The sequence below is a fragment of the Sprattus sprattus genome, assembly GCF_963457725.1.
Source record: "Sprattus sprattus genome assembly, chromosome: 14".
In the NCBI taxonomy this organism is placed as follows: domain Eukaryota; kingdom Metazoa; phylum Chordata; class Actinopteri; order Clupeiformes; family Clupeidae; genus Sprattus; species Sprattus sprattus.
This window is the reverse complement of record NC_137912.1, coordinates 11,437,727-11,458,078: the sequence shown is the minus strand read 5'-3', so window position 1 is coordinate 11,458,078 and position 20,352 is coordinate 11,437,727. Positions and strand designations below refer to the sequence as shown.

Sequence of the window (20,352 nt, the reverse complement as noted above, 5' to 3'; positions counted from 1 at the left end):
ACCTAGTTATATAGATTCTCCGCTATTTAATGTTAAGGAAAATAGTTTTTTAGCTAGTCCTCCTACAATTCTTGTCGAATATTCTTCAAAATTGCCACATATGATCTTCAGACCAAGCCTCACAAAAGTTAACCCCTGGCGTTTTGATTTTCGCGACTGTTTGTTAGTCACAGTCTATCTATCAAATTGAGGTGGCCAAATTGATGTGGCTGCCATTTTGAATGAATGAATATAAAGTTTTTGGTGAAAATCAAATATTCACCAAATTTTGGCACAGATTATCATCAGACCACAATCACCTCGACTTGTCAAAATAGGACTGAATTACAGCTGTTTAAACTGTTAAAACTTGGTCCAAATTTGACAACCATTGCCACAGGAAAAAACGCTTCTATCGTGGGCAGCCTCATCGGTTCGAATCCAGCCTCTGCTGAGTATATCAAAAGCCTCTTCTGAGTGTATCAAAGGCTTCTTCTGGTCATCTGACCAGCTTAGCCACCACATTGCTGCTTGCAGCTATAATTTTTTAAATAATATAGTAAGGTTGAAGGTTTTTGGAGTTCTTAATAGAAAAAGGTTGGCATCATTCATTATAGACCAGCATATATAATCAAACCATTTAATATCACAATTGGAAATAAAACACAATATGTAATCTAAATAAATGTATATACAGTAGATCATTAATTAATGGAGGCGTGTGTGTGCGAGAGTGTATGTGTGTGTGTGTGTGTGTGTAAGCTGGTGTGATTGAGTGTGCGCTGTCGGGTGCACACCAGAAAGAATGTGTGTGTGTGTTTTGTTCGATCACCATAGTTCTGCATGCCTATGTGACGAGCCTATGTGAAGTGCAAAGTTCAAGTGTTCCCTTTGCTTTTGTGGCTATGTGAAGGCCAATGAATCCGTGTTATAACAGTGCCAAGTTATGAGAGGGAAATGGTTAGTTTTGCAGGCAAGAACCTACTATGTCTCTAGGAAGCAATACCAACGTTAACCCCTGGATGGTGCGGCGAAGCCAACTACAAAATTGTCAGGATTCTTGGACTGCAATACCCCTATTGACCATGTGGGGCCCTCAGTGTTCCCGTTGGTAGACACATGTTTGAGTCTTGTCTTTATTGTGTCATTATGTTCCCCCTGAGCCTTGTTTGCCTGCCTATATGAGCCTCCTGCTTTTCTGTGTCTTTGCTCAGTCTTGATTTGACACCCTGTGATGACATTGCATGAGTTGAACTCTAAGATCTTTGTTACCTGTTTTTGGATACCTTTTGTTGGAACTGTTTAACTGCCTGGACTGAGTTACCTTGCCTGGATGTAACTTGCTTTGACTTGAACAAATATCTACTAAACTTCTCCTTGTATCTCCATCTGAGTGTCTTAACACTTCCCAGATGAGGACCATTTTCTGCATTATTTTAAGTCTGTTTTACGGTAAGCGCTATGCTTGATAAGTTAACAAAATGTAATCTAACAAGTTATTAGTAAGGTCATGTTCATGAATGTTGAGAATCCTGAACTTTAAGATTGTAGACTTACATATATGCCCTTGATCCTGTCGAACTGACCTGATACATCCCAGAATAATTTGTGGATCACTTGTGGACCATCAGACTGTGTGACCATCAGACTGTGCCTTTAAAGAAGTTCCCTTGGCTTAATGTTAACCCTTTTAGTCCATGGGCCAGACCACATATTGGTACCATCTGGGTGGGCAAAACTTTACCTATACTAAGTTGTATGTAGGACTGATGTAAGTCTATTAATATATGATAACTCTTGCACAAAAGCAGCTTTTCATATTTTTGGGCTAAATTACCGTTTTCACTGATCAGTGCTTTATCAAAATGTCCCCAAATCAATTGTGCATTTTGTGATAAAAGTGTGAAATTTGGTACACATATAGCCAAAGACAGTCTGAAAAAATGTAGATATCGGGCCATCAAGAATTTTCAACATACGTCATCATATATTTGCAGAGTTTTCAGATCAAATATCTTATTTTTATTAGATATAACATGATGTTGATGAGCTTGTTAGTTGAATTTAGTCATCATACATAGTTTTTGGAAGTTTATACATAATTATAAACTTCTAAGGAAACTTGAAGCTAAATGTCACACCTGATGCCTTGTAGGTCTTTACAATCGAGCCAGAAAGGCCAGCCATGACATACATGATGACTGCCAGACAGGTAGCATCGGCCTCTGCAATTGTGTTTGCTGAGCTTGTCCTTTACATCGAAGAGAACAGGCAAGATCAGGAAACAGCACCAGTCTTCAAGTTAGCTGAACTTCACTAATGGAACAGCTAAGATTGGAAATTTATAACAGAAATCACTCTACCCGGCTGAAGGAAAGGCTTCTTGCTGAGTTCCCTGATATGCGAGCTTATACAAAGGGAGGATAAATCCTGATGGCCTTTGAAAATTATGTTGGAATTGCTCTTGCCAAAGCCTGTGAACAGGACAAAACCAAAGATGTTGTGCACATTTCACGTGCTGCACAAATTGTATGTCATCATATATTTGGTGAGGCCAAATGTTTTAATTGATTCCCGATGCCAAGAGAACTCTGTTCCACAGCTATTACTGACCCTCGTGCATATGCTGTTAGAGGGACCTAGCATAAAAAATCAGATGGCAGAGACGACATCAGCCACAGCACTGGCAATTGCTCAGATAATTAAATGCAACAGTGTCAAGCACAGATGGGGACCAGGCACAGGATTTGTCAGTACTACACAGGAGATACCAGTTCCTTTATATGTAGGGCTGATGCTGCATGCCCACACACAAAAAAAGGAACTGACTTCTACTGTCCACTGAGATGGGGAACAACATCTGCAAGCATCATCAAAAGTGGTATGCCCTCCACAGTTACACAGTCAGGTGTTCATTGACCATATTCCGAGTTTGACCACAGCTAGGGACCTTCTCCATGGCACTGCAATTTATCTACTCCAGCATCTCTCCTATGTTGGGGAAGTGGAAGACATCTTGTACTCTGTCAGGGAGAACATTCCAAGACTCCTCATAATCTAGATCGTGGCAGCACAAATCCTGCACCATGCCCCAATTTTGGACCTTGCCGAAGGCCTGGGTGAGGGAGACATCCCCCCAGTTCAATACCATTGGAAATGCCTTAGCATTTTCACCATGAAGAAGCTCCCAGACTCAATCATCAAAAAAGCTGCCTCTGTTGAGCCTGCGGAACAACTTGCAAGATCATCTAGAGATGCCCCGAGAACTTCAATGGTACTTGAAGAACACTGTATATTCTGTCAGAAAAAAAGTAAATACCAGAAGAGTCAAAACACCAGAGAACCGCTCATTCGATATTCAGAGTTGGAGCTGATGATCGTATCAGAAAGGCTGCAACCAGCAAACTTGACCAGAGGATACCTGCTATCACGAGTAGAGCACTTGTTGCTGTTGTGGGGCATTACAATAGGTGCTACAGTGGATACATGCGTGGAGAGTCTGTTGCAAGGTCTGATGGAATGGAACAAGGAAAAAATGCAAAAACACAGTAAAAGGCAGCAGAGAAACATGCTCATGAAGAACTGCTTGCGTATATCAGGAATTATCTCTTTTTCAATCCAGAGATAATACCTGTGGCAGATCTGACATCAAGACACAGTACTACACAGGAGATACCAGTTCCTTTATATGTAGGGCTAATGCTGCATGCCCACACACAAAAAAAGGAACTGACTTCTACTGTCCACTGAGATGGGGAACAACATCTGCAAGCATCATCAAACGTGGTATGCCCTCCGCAATTGCACAGTCGGGTGTTCATTGACCATATTCCGAGTTTGACCACAGCTAGGGACCTTTTCCATGGCACTGCAATTTCTCGACTCCAGCATCCCTCCTATGTTGGGGAAGTGTCTGACCGAAGACATCTTGTACTCTGTTAGGGAGAACATTCCAAGACCATTGACCGCTTGCCAGAGTATTACACAGAGGTTCCGCCTGTAGCCAGCCCACTCAGGTCCCAAAGACAAGCGTTAAATCACTAATGAGAGATGGCTTCAGACAGCATTTCAAGGCCTAGGGGTACCGTCTGAATTCAGCAACATGAAAAAAGTGTGAGGATTGCCTCTTCATGCATGCCATGTGTGCCAATTATCAGGCTGCAATATTGAGGTGGTCTCTGAAGACCCAACCCTCCGTACCGGATCCCAAGGAGAGTGGGTGCACCACAGACGATGATGGGAAGCTTCCGATTGAGTGGATGAGTGGCTCCGGGGCACCCGATGCAGTGTTGCAGTTGCTCACCTGCAAGTTCACAAGGTCATGCAAACTGCTATAGTGCACTTGTCTCGCCAACGTCCTGAAGTGCACAGATATGTTCAAACTGCAAACCTGTTCTAATCTACCCATTGAGGAAGAACCCACTGTCGAGTTAACGGACTCAGATGATGGTGACAGTGAACGAGTCCTCGGTTGAGGGTGTTGGCCTAATATTTCCCGATATGTACAGTTGTAATTCTAATTTCTCTAACAGACTATGTAAAATAGCACTACTAATCAAGACATCAGTTTTATTGTTGCATAGAACATGACAATTGATGTTAAGTGAGCATAGTGTACAAGTGTACCATCATCCAGACATATGCACTTTCAGACCACTAATTAAACAGTTGTACATGTTATGTGTGTTTTGAAGTACTGGTAATAATACAAATATTAAAAAATAACTATTTTACATGCCACAATATTGTTTGCCTGTATTATGTGTAGTTTCATCATAATTATTGTGATTATATACAAACTGAGGGACTACTATTTAGATACATTTAACCATTATTGTATTTGAAGAAAAAAAAACACTAAATATTATTATTTGAAACTGCAAATTTCGCAAAAGTAGGCTTTATATCCTTATAAAATTGATAATGTGAACTGTTCCAGTACATAGGAGGCAATTAAAATAATGTATTGGTGGTTTAATTTCAGTGGAGACAAGAAAATAGTATAATGGTACAGTTATACATGATGACTGGAGAATTCATCTTTCCGTATTTGCCTGGTAGGGGTCTCTCTGTTCAAGAGGTGAAAATCACTAATAAGCTGCCACTCTGAAAGAGTTATCACATCAAAACATAATCTAGGGATGTATAACAATAAAAGAATAGCAACTAGATTTTGCCCTTCCAGATGGTACCGATATGTTAAATTTCAGGTTTGGGCTCATGGACTATTTCAACAACTGGGTAGCCACTAGCAGTCAAAGCAAATGATCTTATATGGCTACCGTATTATTTAAATTCATATGGAGTGATTGTATTATACTGTGTATCTCTAAGGCTTTGTGCTGCCATCTCCAATTAAGGGCAACTGATTTACCACATGTGCCATAAATACGGCTGAAAAAACTGTATAATCATCACACTCTCTTACTAGTCTTTTTGAAGTTGTGTTTTGGTCAAACCTTGAAAATATCATTGGATAATGATGTACGCCTGTGGAAATTTTAGCTTGTATGCATTTTTTTTTTTACAACAGCATGAAACACTAATTTCTCATGGAACATTGGCATCATAATACGTGCATATTTGACCCCAAATGATTTCTAATATCCGTTCTTTTTAGGGGTATCCTCAAAAACCATCAATGTTGCCTCTAATGGAAGACTAACATTACAGCCCCTGGTTAAAGGAGAGATTGAAGACATTCTGTGGAAGCACAATGGCAACAAGATGGTGGAGTGGGACAAAAAGTCTGGAAACCCCAGGGAATATTTGGAATTCAAGGGGCGGATTAAGTTGGACGTAAAAACTGGGGATGCAAATATTATAAATCTGACCAAAGATGACAGTGGATTTTATGACGCAGAAATTTTAATTCAAGGAAGGATAATCAGCATAAAGCACAGAGTTGAAGTAGTTGGTAAGCACAACAAACTCTTTTCACCTAATGGCACATTCTTATAGGGGACCAGTCATTCTCTAGTCCAGAGGTCTTCAACCGGGGGTCCGCTGAGGTACTGCAGGGGGTCTGCCAAATTATTTCATCTGAAGCATTTTTTCCCTCTTCCTAAACTTAATAACTTCCAATAGGCTACATAAACATAAACAGAACAAAAACATTGTTTTCTATTTGTTCAAAAGGAATACTTAGGCTACCCATGAGCCTTCACGCGATAATTTGATCACCATGGCAACATATGCAGTTAGAGCTACATTTAGTGCCAAAACACGTTACCTGCCATAACCATACAATTTGAAATAATAGATCGCTTTGTAATTTCTCGGAACAAAGGCTTCACACGTAAGACATCACTGATGGCGGTTCAGATGATCTACCTTCAGAGGATGCAAACACCCCTTCCATGATAAGCCAAAAGCGCAAACGGGAGAAGACGTACATATTCAGAGAATAATCTGAAGTTTGGCTTCACCTACAAAGAGACCGATGGTGACGAATTACCAGTGTGCGTGGTTTGCTCTTCTGTGCTTTCAAACTAAACTATGAAACAATCAAAGCTGCAACGGCACTTAAAGACAACCCATGCTCACTTGAAATAAAACAAAAAAAGATTTAATAATTCCTGTTTAAAATCTTTTGAGGGCCAGCAGACCTTGATGAGACAATCAGCCAAAGTGTGCGAGCTAGCTTTAAAAGCCTCTTATCACGTTGCATTACGTGTCGCTCAGACCAAAAAGCCATACATAATTGCGGGAAGTTTAATGTTGCCAGCAACTAGTGATAAACGGCTTTTTTGTGATTTGCGAGCAAAATGATATGCAAAAGATATTTATATTCTGTAAGCAGCTGCCTGGAAGTAAGACTGGTTCAGAGATTTTTAAAATGATCGACAATTTTTTCTGTGAACAAAATGTTTTCCGAAAAATGTGTCATGATCTGCACAGACGGTGTATGACGGGGACCGCTCAGTGCTCCAAAAGCCCAATATTCCGAAATCTCAATATTCCGAAAAAAAAAGTCCCCCTGGCATACTTTAAATTGCACAAAACACACACAGCATTTAATTTGCGCAGCGGAGCTGAGAAGCTCACCGGGCTATCACTTTTCCTAGGCAATCTATAAATCAAGAAATCTCTGTGTGTGTGTCCGTCTAGGGCGTATCTCCCTGACGGTAGTTACGTTAGTTATGAGATTTCGTATGTAGCTTACGCATGAAATGAACCTGTGCATCCTTGATTTTGAAGATTTTTGAATTCATAGTTCGCGAGATATTTGTATTTTACCGTTTCCCGTAGGCACTATGGGTTATCGTTTCCCGTAGCAAGTCCCACTGAGCGATTGTGCACCGAAATGACGTCACAATCAAACAATATACGTGTAGCGGTATTAAACTATCCTGCCTTCACTCAAAGTTCAAAATAGCGTTGGATACGATAAGGAGGTCCCCATTCAAATTCTTCTTGGTGAACAGATACAGACTTTTGCTCAGGTAATCTTAAAACAGTGATTGATCTTATCTATTCGTTTATTTTTAAGCTTCTTTATATTAAGTTTCAAAGTAATGTCTAGAGTTGTACATCGTCATCTAACAGACAGGGAATAGTAATCCATTCAAATATTCATATTGTTTATTAGTATAGCGTATTTTTACAGTACATTTCTGCACTTATTTGACTTACAACTTGGCAAACTAATTTCATAAGCATGGTTGAAATGTAGGCTAACTGTGATTACAGCACTTATTCATGGCATATGCAAAACGCATGCATTTTACTCTATACAACTCTCTCTCTGAATTCATAGTTTGCGAGATATTTCTATTTTATCGTTTGCGTTGCTATGGGTTATCGTTTGACTATATACCGCTACAAATGGTAGCTTATTGATAAGCCTCGGAGGCTTTCAGATTGTCCATTGCTTTCCCATCTGTTGCTATGGAGTCCACGAAATACGCGCAAATCTCGCTGTAAGCTATGTTGGGCCACGTTGTCATGTTATCCTCACCGACCTGCACTGAATTCGGTTGGGGGATAGTAACGCCATCTCCGGTCAGCGCAAATCTCGCTGTAAATTATGTTGGGCCACGTTGTCATGTTACCCTCCCAGTCCTGCACTGAATTTGGGTGGGGGATAGTAACGCCATCTCCAGTCAGAGTATTTAAACTGTGTTCCCATTGTAAGGACATTTATTAGCTTACGATCTGTCTGAGAGTGGGCTGTCAAAGCTAGCATCATCAAAGTCATACAGTAGGCTACATACATTCAATAAAATTAACCTACATTTGAGTCCAACTGCAAGACCATTCTCACCCTACACTTACCCTTACAATAAAGAAGTGATTCTATTTCAACCATAACTTCATTTAAAATAATTTCTTTCTTTATGACATTTAGTTTATAGTTTAGAGAGCAACGTTGACATCTATATTCAACTGCATCCACTACATAATCTCAAACTTTATTTGTTGGTATATCTCCAAAAAGGCTAACATTAAAACATTTCTGAATGAAAAGGAAACATGCATCACAATAATACTTCAGTGCAACCTGAACCTATGTGGAATGCAAATATGTCTTGCTATTACACTACCCAACAGCAGTGGTGGAAGAAGTACTGACGTTTAGTACTTAAGTAAAAGTACAAGTACCCAGGAAAATTAAAGTAAAAGTAAAAGTAAAAGTACTACATCAACAATTCTACTTAAGTAAAAAGTAAAAAGTACTCACTTTTAAATTTACTTTAAAAGTAAAAGTAAAAGTACTCACGCAATGGGTTGTCTCTCAATGTCTAGGCTGTGCCATTTTGATAAACAAATAGCGGCTGGTAATAAATGCCTCTACATATGTCACTACTAGTAATAATTATAAGCAACAACATTTGTTAATTGGAAAGGTTGATGTACTTATTGGGCCTATTGTCTGTAATACTGTTCACACTCTATCTTACAATTCTGCGGATGACAATTTATCTACCAGGGATTATTTGCAAAGTTAATACCATTAAGCCAAACCAATAAAGACGCAAATGTATATCTTTTAATCTTTTATTTAATTGTAAACGTGTAAAAAATGGAAATATGAAACATGAAAAACAAATGGAGTTGTTAAACTGGTCAATGCAGAGTTTTATGCTCTATTGATTGCAGAAAAGGGGAAAAAAACATATTGAGTAACCCAAGACTAGGCATTAAGTTTGCATGCCAGGCAATAACCAGTGAATAAAAAAGGCAAATCTTCACGTTAGCTTGACATTGTTAAACTACCAGCTTTATCTTACCACTACGTTAAATAAATAATCAAGGTACAATCGTGTTATTTTGATGCTATTGCTGTATGTCAACATGTATTTTGCTAGATAACAGTATGAAAACATGTCAGTAACCGCATACGATATGCAAAAGTCATAGACATTAACTGAACTCTGCATAACTCGACCTGTTTCTCCAAATTTGAAGGCGAATTTTGAAGTCTAGCATCTCCTTTTTTGAGGTAGACAGGAAACGCACTGAAACCTCCACGAGTTATTCTTGGGACCTCTGAACTTGAACATGTCCACAGATGAGGCTGACTCTGAATCCATGCTGAAAAGTTGTTTGTTAGTCAGGCTGTTTGTCGAATGTTTAAGCAAAACAGGCAAGGCTACCATAGCGCTGCTGCCAAATACACAATCTGCTGCCATTAAAGCTGATAGAGCCACCTGATTGGTTGAAACGTCCTAAAGCAACGCAATCCATATTTTTGTGTAGGCAACAGTTTGGCGAAACTGTGTTCATAAAATGTAACGAATAACGACACATATTGTAGAAATGTAGCGGAGTAAAAGTAAAGATAATAGCTGCAAAATGTAACGAAGTAAAAGTAAAAAGTATGCACTATTATTTTTACTTAAGTAAAGTACAGATACTTAAAAATGTAACGAAGTACAGTAACGAAGTAAAATTACTTCGTTACATTCCACCACTGCCCAACAGCTACACCTACGTCTGCTAACACTACAGAATGCATGATTCCTACGGGCACTGCACTAGTATTTGTTAATTTAGCCTACTCTGGTTTTGAATATGGGGAACAGCGAGATTTGCGCTGACCGGAGATGGCGTTACTATCCCCCAACCGAATTCAGTGCAGGTCGGTGAGGATAACATGACAACGTGGCCCAACATAGCTTACAGCGAGATTTGCGCGTATTTCGTGATGCGTTAGGCACTATGGGTTATCGTTTGACTATATACCGCTACAAATGGTAGCTTATTGATAAGCCTTGGAGGCTTTCAGATTGTCCATTGCTTTCCCATCTGTTGCTATGGAGTCCACGAAATACTCGCAAATCTCGCTGTAAGCTATGTTGGGCCACGTTGTCATGTTACCCTCCCAGTCCTGCACTGAATTCGGGTGGGGGATAGTAACGCCATCTCCAGTCAGAGTATTTAAACTGTGTTCCCATTGTAAGGACATTTATTAGCTTACGATCTGTCTGAGAGTGGGCTGTCAAAGCTAGCATCATCAAAGTCATACAGTAGGCTACATACATTCAATAAAATTAACCTACATTTGAGTCCAACTGCAAGACCATTCTTACCCTACACTTACCCTTACAATAAAGAAGTGATCCTATTTCAACCATAACTTCATTTTAAATAATTTCTTTCTTTATGACATTTAGTTTATAGTTTAGAGAGCAACGTTGACATCTATATTCAACTGCATCCACTACATAATCTCAAACTTTATTTGTTGGTATATCTCCAAAAAGGCTAACATTAAAACATTTCTGAATGAAAAGGAAACATGCATCACAATAATACTTCAGTGTAACCTGTACCTATGTGGAATGCAAATATGTCTTGCTATTACACTACCCAACAGCTACACCTACATCTGCTAATACTACAGAATGCATGATTCCTACGGGCACTGCACTAGTATTTGTTAATTTAGCCTACTCTGGTTTTGAATATGGGGAACCATTCGTGCAAAGGAAATCACCGGCAGATTGTCGCAGGACATTACAAGCACTGACAAGGCATGCATGCGTTGGTTATCATACAAGTATTTTTATCATCGCGATGCAAATGCCATGTGTGTATAACAATATTCTGAATTAAAGTTCATGCTAGTGAAATGAATGCATTTATATGTTTATGATTGTGTGTTCAATTCATTGGGAAGTGCATGTGGGCTATAGTGGTTCACGTTTCTGTGCTCACAATTTCGAAACAGCGGGCTGTCGGAATAATGGGCTTTCAGAACACTGACATGGAACCATGTATGACGCCCTGCATGATATATAGGGAGAATGTTGTTGCTAAAGTAAGGGATAACGGCCGACGAGCTGTACAGTTCTACAAAGGTAATGGACGCTGCGGGGCAAAGAACTCCACGACGCGCAGTGGAGTCCATTACCTTTAACTGGACAGCTCGAAGGCCGTTATCCCGCTTATCTCCCGTTTACAACATCCTAAAATGTTTTTATTATTATTATTATTATTTAGAATTTCCTTTATCTTTGGGAAACTCAATATGCATAATAACCTGATGAATTCTTAATTTGAAGCCTAGTGCTCCCGTTAGAGAAAGTAGTGCGTTTTTTGAAAAAAACACGTTACGTTGGTTGTCAATGGTAACCATTCAAGAGCATTGATATGGAACGGCGATTTAACTAGATATTCACGAGTGGCAAACATGTCCCAAGTTGCGAAATGACTATCTCAATATCAGAGTAAGGCCGACTCTGTATAATTACATGCCAAAAGTGAATCTCAAGAACATTACAGAGAGGAAGCTCCGGAATATGAGTGGAACAGCCTCGAAAGTGACATTGCAACCCTGGAACTCTGAAAATGAAAGGCAAAGCAAGAATCGTGATAACCCCGAAATCAGAACCCTAAAGACAGAACTCTGAAAATGGAAGGCAAATCAAGAAAAGTCATAACCCCGGAGCAAAACACTAAAGACAGAATATTAATTAAATTATTATCGAGTACATTTTAATTTCGTTTTTATGGGGCAATAGCTGTAAATGGGAGGGGATACGTTTTGGCAGTTGAAAGCTGACCAATAGACAGAATCTCATTCCGTCTCATCACAAGACGTTTTAATTCAATTCCTTGTCGTTTTCAACCAATGGCTGCAGCAGGGTGTGTGTGGATAGACTGCTGCGGTCAATATGCTAATAAGAGCCTTTCACACCTCTGTCAGCGGGAGGTGAGAAGTTAACACATCGCCCCCTTCTCCCCTCTTGGCCTGTATGCGGGAAATTCCGTGAATTTGCGGCAGACGGAAATTTCGGGGGAATGTCCGATATCAACCAGGAATGCTTATCATTCGCGGCAGTATCACAGCGTTTACGGGCCCGATAATCTTGCTTTTCGTGCAGTGTTTTCTACTGGGACTACATCCAAGGTGTCCGGTTATACGAACTTAATATACACCCCATTAGCCAATCAGAAAACAGTATTTCGTTCCCGAGGGAGATAAGACATGAGTGATACATTCTCAAACATCAGATCTCTCACTAGGTTTGAGATATTTCATCCACACTTAAGCCTCTCAAGCTACTCAATTCTTTGTCCCTCCCTAATTGAATACAGAGTGATGGCTAACTGTGAGGGAGAAAAAAAATGTCAATTATAAACAGAATAAATTGAGTTGTGTGTCACAGATGATATGTAATTCTGTTCAAACATGTGTAGGGGAGTGTGTGTGTGTGTGTGTGTGTGTGTGTGTGTGTGTGTGTGTGTGTGTGTGACTGACATTTAGTTCCAAATAAAATATATTAATATCATGACAAAAATTGGCGTGGCAGGGGTAGGGGTCCCTGCTCAGTGTCTCTCAGCCAAGGGGTCCTTGGGCTGTAAAAGGTTGAAGACCCCTGCTCTAGTCTCTTTACAGTTATTGAGATAAACAAACACAGGTCTATCTCTGTAAGGAACCTTTCCATGTTGTCAGACACTAACACTATGAGCCTGAAAGTCGAAAAAAACAAGCGGTTTACTTTGATACAGATTCTTGCCCCATGGGAATACGTCGTGAAGCTATTTTGCGGTCGCCGGTTATAGTGTCCTAATTCAACACTGGATCAACTTTAATTGTTAATAAGTTCTAGTACTATTCATTTAGATGGGAGTATGATTAGTGAAAGTTAAGACTCAAGAAGATCTCAAAATAGTGCCCTGGTTGTAAAATCACAAAGTTAACATTTAAGGAATTGTACAGACGAAAAAAATACCAGGACTTACGTTTGTGTATGCGATGCATTTGATGTTAAACTAAATCATTTTCAGGCTCAGTTTGATAAACGTTAATGACTAACAAACAATACAAGCAGTAATACAAATAATTCCTATAACCAGGAAGATCAAATAAATACATAAAGGATTGTGTGTGAATTATGCATTTTCTGATATTACACTGTACTCGATCTTTCACCTCCAGATGAATGTCCTGTACCATCTTTCACAGTGAGATGTTAGATCACACAAACTCCTTATTAAATGCCCTTTCGTCCCTGTCTTATGATGTCTCTTACTACTTTTGTAACATGTTATCTGTTTGTTGTAGACCCTGTCACTGAAGCAAATGTCACCTGCCTAAGCAATGCAACACTACACTGTGAGGCAGAGGGTGACTCTCTGGACTACAGCTGGTCTGGGCCTGGACTGCAGACTGGAGAGATGAGGGGTCAGACTGGACCACAGATCAGTAAGGAGAACCAGGACTCAGTCTACACCTGTGTGGTGAACAACACAGTTAGTGACAGCAGTGTGACCTACCATGCCAGTGACTGCTTTACCTCAGGTAATTACTTCCATTTCATGATATAACTATCTACAATCCTCTTATGGTAGTGTGATGGTATTGCTGTTAGTTCCACCTTATACAGACTATTGCATGTTACATGGCCACATGGAATATTAAACAAAAAGGCCTCACCATTCACAGCAGATTTAACAATAACAGTCATTCTGTTGTAGACTCAGGATATCATCAACGAGGAGGATCACCAGGTGTAGTGTTTGCTGTTATTGGAGTCATTGGTGCTGCTGCTGCTGGGTTGGGCCATTACTACTACAAGATCAAATCAAGAGGTAACTCTCTACAAATACAAACTATTATATGTGATTCAATATGTAGACTGTAATACTCTTTAATTCAACAAAGTAATGTATTTATATCTGAATAACAGGACAGAGAGATACAGGAAATGAGAACAACCTTGTTGAAAATCGGCCCATGATCCCATCAACTCCTGCACCAAAGCCTGATGAGAGTGCTGACCCTGATCACATGTGGCTCGGCATGGTGCGCACGTCTGAGAATGAAAGAGAAACAAGCACAGGGACAGGGAAACAAAACCAGAGTACCATCAACAACCCCCCCTCTGGATCAGCAGGAAATGTCAGCACTGAAGCCACAGATACACGATCATGTGAAAGGCTGGAGGAGAGTGTGAATGTAGGAGACAATTCAAGTGGAAAACCAATAATAACAGGCAGCAAAGCTACTCACACAGCAGCAACAAATACCTGTAACAGGTCTTTAGTCGCTAAGGTGGTCCCCCCTGCCGGGTTGCTGTACTACAGTCGGATGTAAAGTCGGGGGAAAAATGGAGCAGGTGATGGTTTTTTTTAATTAAAATATATAAGGATTTATTTTGCCTGGGGATTTTCTCTTATGACAACCAAACGTGTATATACAAAAAAAAAAAACATCAAAACTCAAACAGTACTCAAAGATCTCAAAACTAGGCTCACAGTTAACACAGTATTCACTTCAGTACCTCAAAGTACTCCTCCTGTAATGCCATGTCAAAAATGAATTCAATGTATTACTGCATGTTAAGGTCAGCTTTTACCAACCTTTTTAACATTTGTTACAGCAAAAAACAACATAACGGCAGTCAAATATTTATCTTGATGATGCATGGGGCTTTTATCATAATTCTTGGTTTTTAGTTATCTGTTACTGCACAGGGCCCTCCTGTCAGAAAACAAAGGTTTAGTGGCACGTTGGCTCAGGTTCTTGCAATGCTGCCTCACAGCGAGAAGGTCCTGTGTGTCGATTCCTGAATGGGGTGCTGTTGGTCCTGAGGGGTAGGCCTCCAGTGCTCAGGTGGGCTATCTCCCGGGCTTTTCTGTGTGGAGTTTGCATATTCTCCCCGTGTTCACAAGGGGTTTCCTCCACTAAGAACCCCAACAGAAAAACATGCAGAAGAACAGACCACTCTCCTGTCCGTTCCTGACCAAGACGGACGGATCACTTCACTTGGTCCCCGGGCGCCTAAAAGCTGCCAACTGCTCCTTGGGGTCCTGGAGGATGGACAGTCCGGGATGTCTGTGTGTGTTGGTTTGTGCGACAATAAAAACTAACTGAATTCACCCTTGTTTGTTTGTTTTGTAAACTAGCTGGAGACAGGAAAGGTGATTTTATTTACTGAAACCTCGTGGCCAGGAAGTGGTTATTTTCCCCTGAAGAATCCAAAAATCACTCCTCTCCATCAATACTAATGACAAACATGCACATAGACACCTGTGCATGTTCCTAACTAGCCAGACACTTCTTCATGTTCACTACAGAGGAACTGGCCTGTTTATGATTCTTTATGGCTCGCAGAAACAAGGCTAAAATACCCTTTTGGACAATACATGATCATCTTGCATACTTGTAGATAGTGTCTTGTGTAGATATTATTGTTATCTTCTTATTTGTTTCGGGCAATATACGTTTATTACGGGAAATATTTTGGCGTGTAAATATCCGAAGGGAAGGGGATTCTTGGATTGCTTTGGGCTGTTCTTTAATTCTGTCACTGAAATGTGAGGCATGTGGACGTGCTGCTTTGAAGGCATTCTGATTCAACTAGACATGAGGTCCACAAACACCTGTTTTGCTTTATGATAAAGGGACAAGGATTTAAGATTCACAGTTAATAAGTATATGCCATAGTCAATTTATCTCATTCCTTGTCGTAATGGTTAATGTTATTTGAAGATGTTTGAAATGTAAAACTGTAACGGGTGGAAAAATGGGCACATTGAATGTACTGTATGTTTGGGGGTGGGACAGCCTATCTCTTTCTGTGTATTTATCGTGTCTGTGCTTGTGAGACATCCCTTTTCAGGTGTTCACTATATGCTGGCTCAGGGGCGGTTTTAGGCACGGGCGAACCGGTCAGCCGCCCGGGGCGGCACTTCTTCCTGACACATTGGGGGCGGCACCAACACTTGAAAAATATTTTAAAAATCATCTGGGCTGCAAAGCGCTTTTGTATTATCTATCATATCACTGTGTGGAAAATTGGCAAATTGGAGTCCCCTGCAGCTGCAGGCGCCCCTGCTCGCTAAGAAGGTGCAGTGCACAAATCCTGGGTTGCGTATTATTCGGATAAGAAAATAGTACAATATCCGCGTCATATGACCTCATACAGGAAGTGTAACTTACTTTCAGGCATTGGTAGGGGTACCGAGACCTAGTTTTTAGCCTTATAATCTAACCCTAAAAAATCCTAAGAAAAAGTTGATTCTGATACTAAGACATTTTTTTGATCTGATATATCCGCAACCCAGATCCTGGGTGAGAAAAGGGAAGGGGAGGGGGCGCAGCGGACAGTTCACCTCTCAATCAGTCACACATCGACTTTCTTCCTAATCACGCATGTTCATAACATTATAAATACAGGCCTATAATTCTTGCATGTAATACAATAGGTTATACAGAATGATTATGTGGTCACCAAGGGCAAAGTGAATTGGTGGAAGGAGACCACTGACTGCATCAACTTATCCAACTGGTGAAGGTAGTAGAATAGAATAGAATAGAATATATTTATTTGTCATTGCACAAGTGCAACGGAATTGAGGTGACAGCTCTCAGACCAGTACAATTGAGAAGAATTAAAAACAGAAACAATACAAATATATACAATATAACTATACAAATTTACACTATGAATACTCAGCTTAAGTAAAACAAGTAAAAAAAAAACACAAGACATATTACACATCAAAGAGACAAATACAGGTTAATTTTGTGCATTGTTAAGTGCTATGATGGCTCTTGGATAGAAGCTGTTTCTCAGCCTGTCTGTTTTTACTTTGATGGTGTGAAAGCGCCTCCCTGAGGGCAACAGTTCAAAAAGGTGGTGACCAGGGTGTGTTAAGTCTCTAAGGATGCTGTGGGCCTTTCTGAGGCAGCGTGTTCTATAGATTGCCTCCAGAGGTGTCAGAGAGCAGCCAATGACTCTTTGTGCGGTGTTAATGACCCTCTGGAGTACCTTTCTTTCTGCTGCTGTGCAGCTGGCAAACCACAGCGAGATGCCATAGCTCAGCACTGACTCCACAGAGCAGTGGTAAAAGGACACTAACAGTTCCTGTTTTAATTTATTTTTCCTGAGTAACCTCAGGAAATACAGCCTCTGTTGTGCCTTTTTTAGCAGTGCATTGGTGTTGTGTTTCCAGGAAAAGTCCTCCTCAATGTGAGTGCCCAGGAACCTAAAGTCTGATACCCTCTACACTTGCTCCCCATTTATAACAATAGGCTCCAGGTCTGATGTTTTCCTCCTAAAATCTACTAACAGCTCTTTTGTCTTGGAGGAGTTGAGGACCAGATTGTTTAAGGTGCACCATGTCGACAGCCTTTGCACCTCCTCCCTGTATGCAGTCTCATCTCCTCCTGAGATGAGCCCCACCACAGTTGTCCGAGGCAGCTGACGGGGGTGGGCCACCATAGTACTCCCCGTCCAGCCATGCAGACTGACGGTGGGTGGGGGAGGGAGGGGGAGACCAAGCCGGCTCACCGCCCTCCTCGTGTAGCTGGTGGCCCAGGTTTCGGGAGAGCGTTGCAGGCTGCGTAGGCCGCGGCGCGTCACCCAGAACCATGTCTGTGTCCTCGTCCGAGTCGTGCTCGAACGAGTCATCCAGCAGACTCTCTCTCTCTGCGTCGAGCTTGGACAGCGGGGAAACCTCCCCAGACGGCACAGGCTGCTCCCCGGACGGAGGTCCTTTCTCTCCCATAGAGCAATGCGCCTCGTGACACGCACAGAGCGCACATGCGGGAGGGATATCCCCAGACAACGTCTCCTCCGTGTGTGGTCTACCTAGGCAGAGCGCACGGCGGCGATGTCGGCAGTGGTGGAATGTAACGAAGTAATTTTACTTCGTTACTGTACTTCGTTACATTTTTAAGTATCTGTACTTTACTTAAGTAAAAATAATAGTGCATACTTTTTACTTTTACTTCGTTACATTTTGCAGCTATTATCTTTACTTTTACTCCGCTACATTTCTACAATATGTGTCGTTATTCGTTACATTTTATGAACACAGTTTCGCCAAACTGTTGCCTACACAAAAATATGGATTGCGTTGCTTTAGGACGTTTCAACCAATCAGGTGGCTCTATCAGCTTTAATGGCAGCAGATTGTGTATTTGGCAGCAGCGCTATGGTAGCCTTGCCTGTTTTGCTTAAACATTCGACAAACAGCCTGACTAACAAACAACTTTTCAGCATGGATTCAGAGTCAGCCTCATCTGAGGACATGTTCAAGTTCAGAGGTCCCAAGAATAACTCGTGGAGGTTTCAGTGCGTTTCCTGTCTACCTCAAAAAAGGAGATGCTAGACTTCAAAATTCGCCTTCAAATTTGGAGAAACAGGTCGAGTTATGCAGAGTTCAGTTAATGTCTATGACTTTTGCATATCGTATGCGGTTACTGACATGTTTTCATACTGTTATCTAGCAAAATACATGTTGACATACAGCAATAGCATCAAAATAACACGATTGTACCTTGATTATTTATTTAACGTAGTGGTAAGATAAAGCTGGTAGTTTAACAATGTCAAGCTAACGTGAAGATTTGCCTTTTTTATTCACTGGTTATTGCCTGGCATGCAAACTTAATGCCTAGTCTTGGGTTACTCAATATGTTTTTTTCCCCTTTTCTGCAATCAATAGAGCATAAAACTCTGCATTGACCAGTTTAACAACTCCATTTGTTTTTCATGTTTCATATTTCCATTTTTTACACGTTTACAATTAAATAAAAGATTAAAAGATATACATTTGCGTCTTTATTGGTTTGGCTTAATGGTATTAACTTTGCAAATAATCCCTGGTAGATAAATTGTCAGCCGCAGAATTGTAAGATAGAGTGTGAACAGTATTACAGACAATAGGCCCAATAAGTACATCAACCTTTCCAATTAACAAATGTTGTTGCTTATAATTATTACTAGTAGTGACATATGTAGAGGCATTTATTACCAGCCGCTATTTGTTTATCAAAATGGCACAGCCTAGACATTGAGAGACAACCCATTGCGTGAGTACTTTTACTTTTACTTTTAAAGTAAATTTAAAAGTGAGTACTTTTTACTTTTTACTTAAGTAGAATTGTTGATGTAGTACTTTTACTTTTACTTTTACTTTAATTTTCCTGGGTACTTGTACTTTTACTTAAGTACTAAACGTCAGTACTTCTTCCACCACTGGATGTCGGTCACCCTCCTCGCAGGGATGACCACAGTCCTGGTAGAGTTTGGTCATCATTAATCTGAAAAGAGACACAAATTAGCAAGAGCTATAACAACGTGGTACGTTGTAAGCAGTAGTGACACCGCAAGTCGAGGACGAGCGTGGTCACCAGCTAGACAGCAGCTTGCTTAAAGCGTAGAATATCCTTGTAGCACTAGTAAGGGAATTAATCCGCAACTCACCAACTCGAAAGAGTAAATAGCACACAAGAATAAAAGATACACAAAGCGTGTAGAAGGGTTTTTGTGGCGGTCCGTAGCCTCAAAGGCAAAGAAGTCAAAAGAGGATGGACGATGTAATCACCCCCAATATATAGGGACCTGAGGGGGCGGGCTCAGTGCGGTGATTTGTCGCAATTCGACCTTCCGGCGTGAATAGAAAGTGCTTCAATTGGTCAATGAAATTGCAGTCACAACTAAGATAGGGAACCGTGTGATAACAGTGCAAGGTTATGAGGGAGAAATGGTTTAGTTATGCATGCAAGAACTATGTCTCTAGGAAGCAATACCAACGTTAACCCCTGGATGGTGCGGCAAAGCCAACTACAAAATTGTCAGGATTCTTGGACTGCAATATCCCTATTGACCATGTGGGGCCCTCAGTGTTCCCGTTGGCAGTCACATGTTTGAGTCTTGTCTTTATTGTGTCATTATGTTCCCCCGAGCCTTGTTTGCCTGCCTATATGAGCCTCCTGCTTTTCTGTGTCTTTGCTCAGTCTTGATTTGACACCCTGTGATAACATTGCATGAGTTGAACTCGCTTGGATGTATACTGAGTTTTTTTGCCCTGTTTTTGTAAACTTTACTCAAGTAGTCTCTTTGGCTTGAACAAATCTCTACTAAACTTCTCCTTGTATCTCCATTTGAGTGTCTTAACACCTCCCAG

At 40.7% G+C, this 20,352-nt stretch overlaps 1 protein-coding gene across 1 annotated transcript; it reads left to right on the top strand.

The window, feature by feature from the left end:
- Positions 1-1,391: 1,391 nt before the first annotated feature.
- LOC308375103 (CD48 antigen-like) lies at positions 1,392-13,758 on the top strand (the record flags this gene model as incomplete). Its single annotated transcript, XM_080851150.1, has 3 exons — positions 1,392-1,431; positions 5,600-5,896; positions 13,496-13,758. 3 exons carry the CDS (start codon positions 1,392-1,394, stop codon positions 13,756-13,758), a joined length of 600 nt encoding a protein of 199 aa, XP_080707276.1.
- Between the last annotated feature and the right edge of the window lie 6,594 nt (positions 13,759-20,352).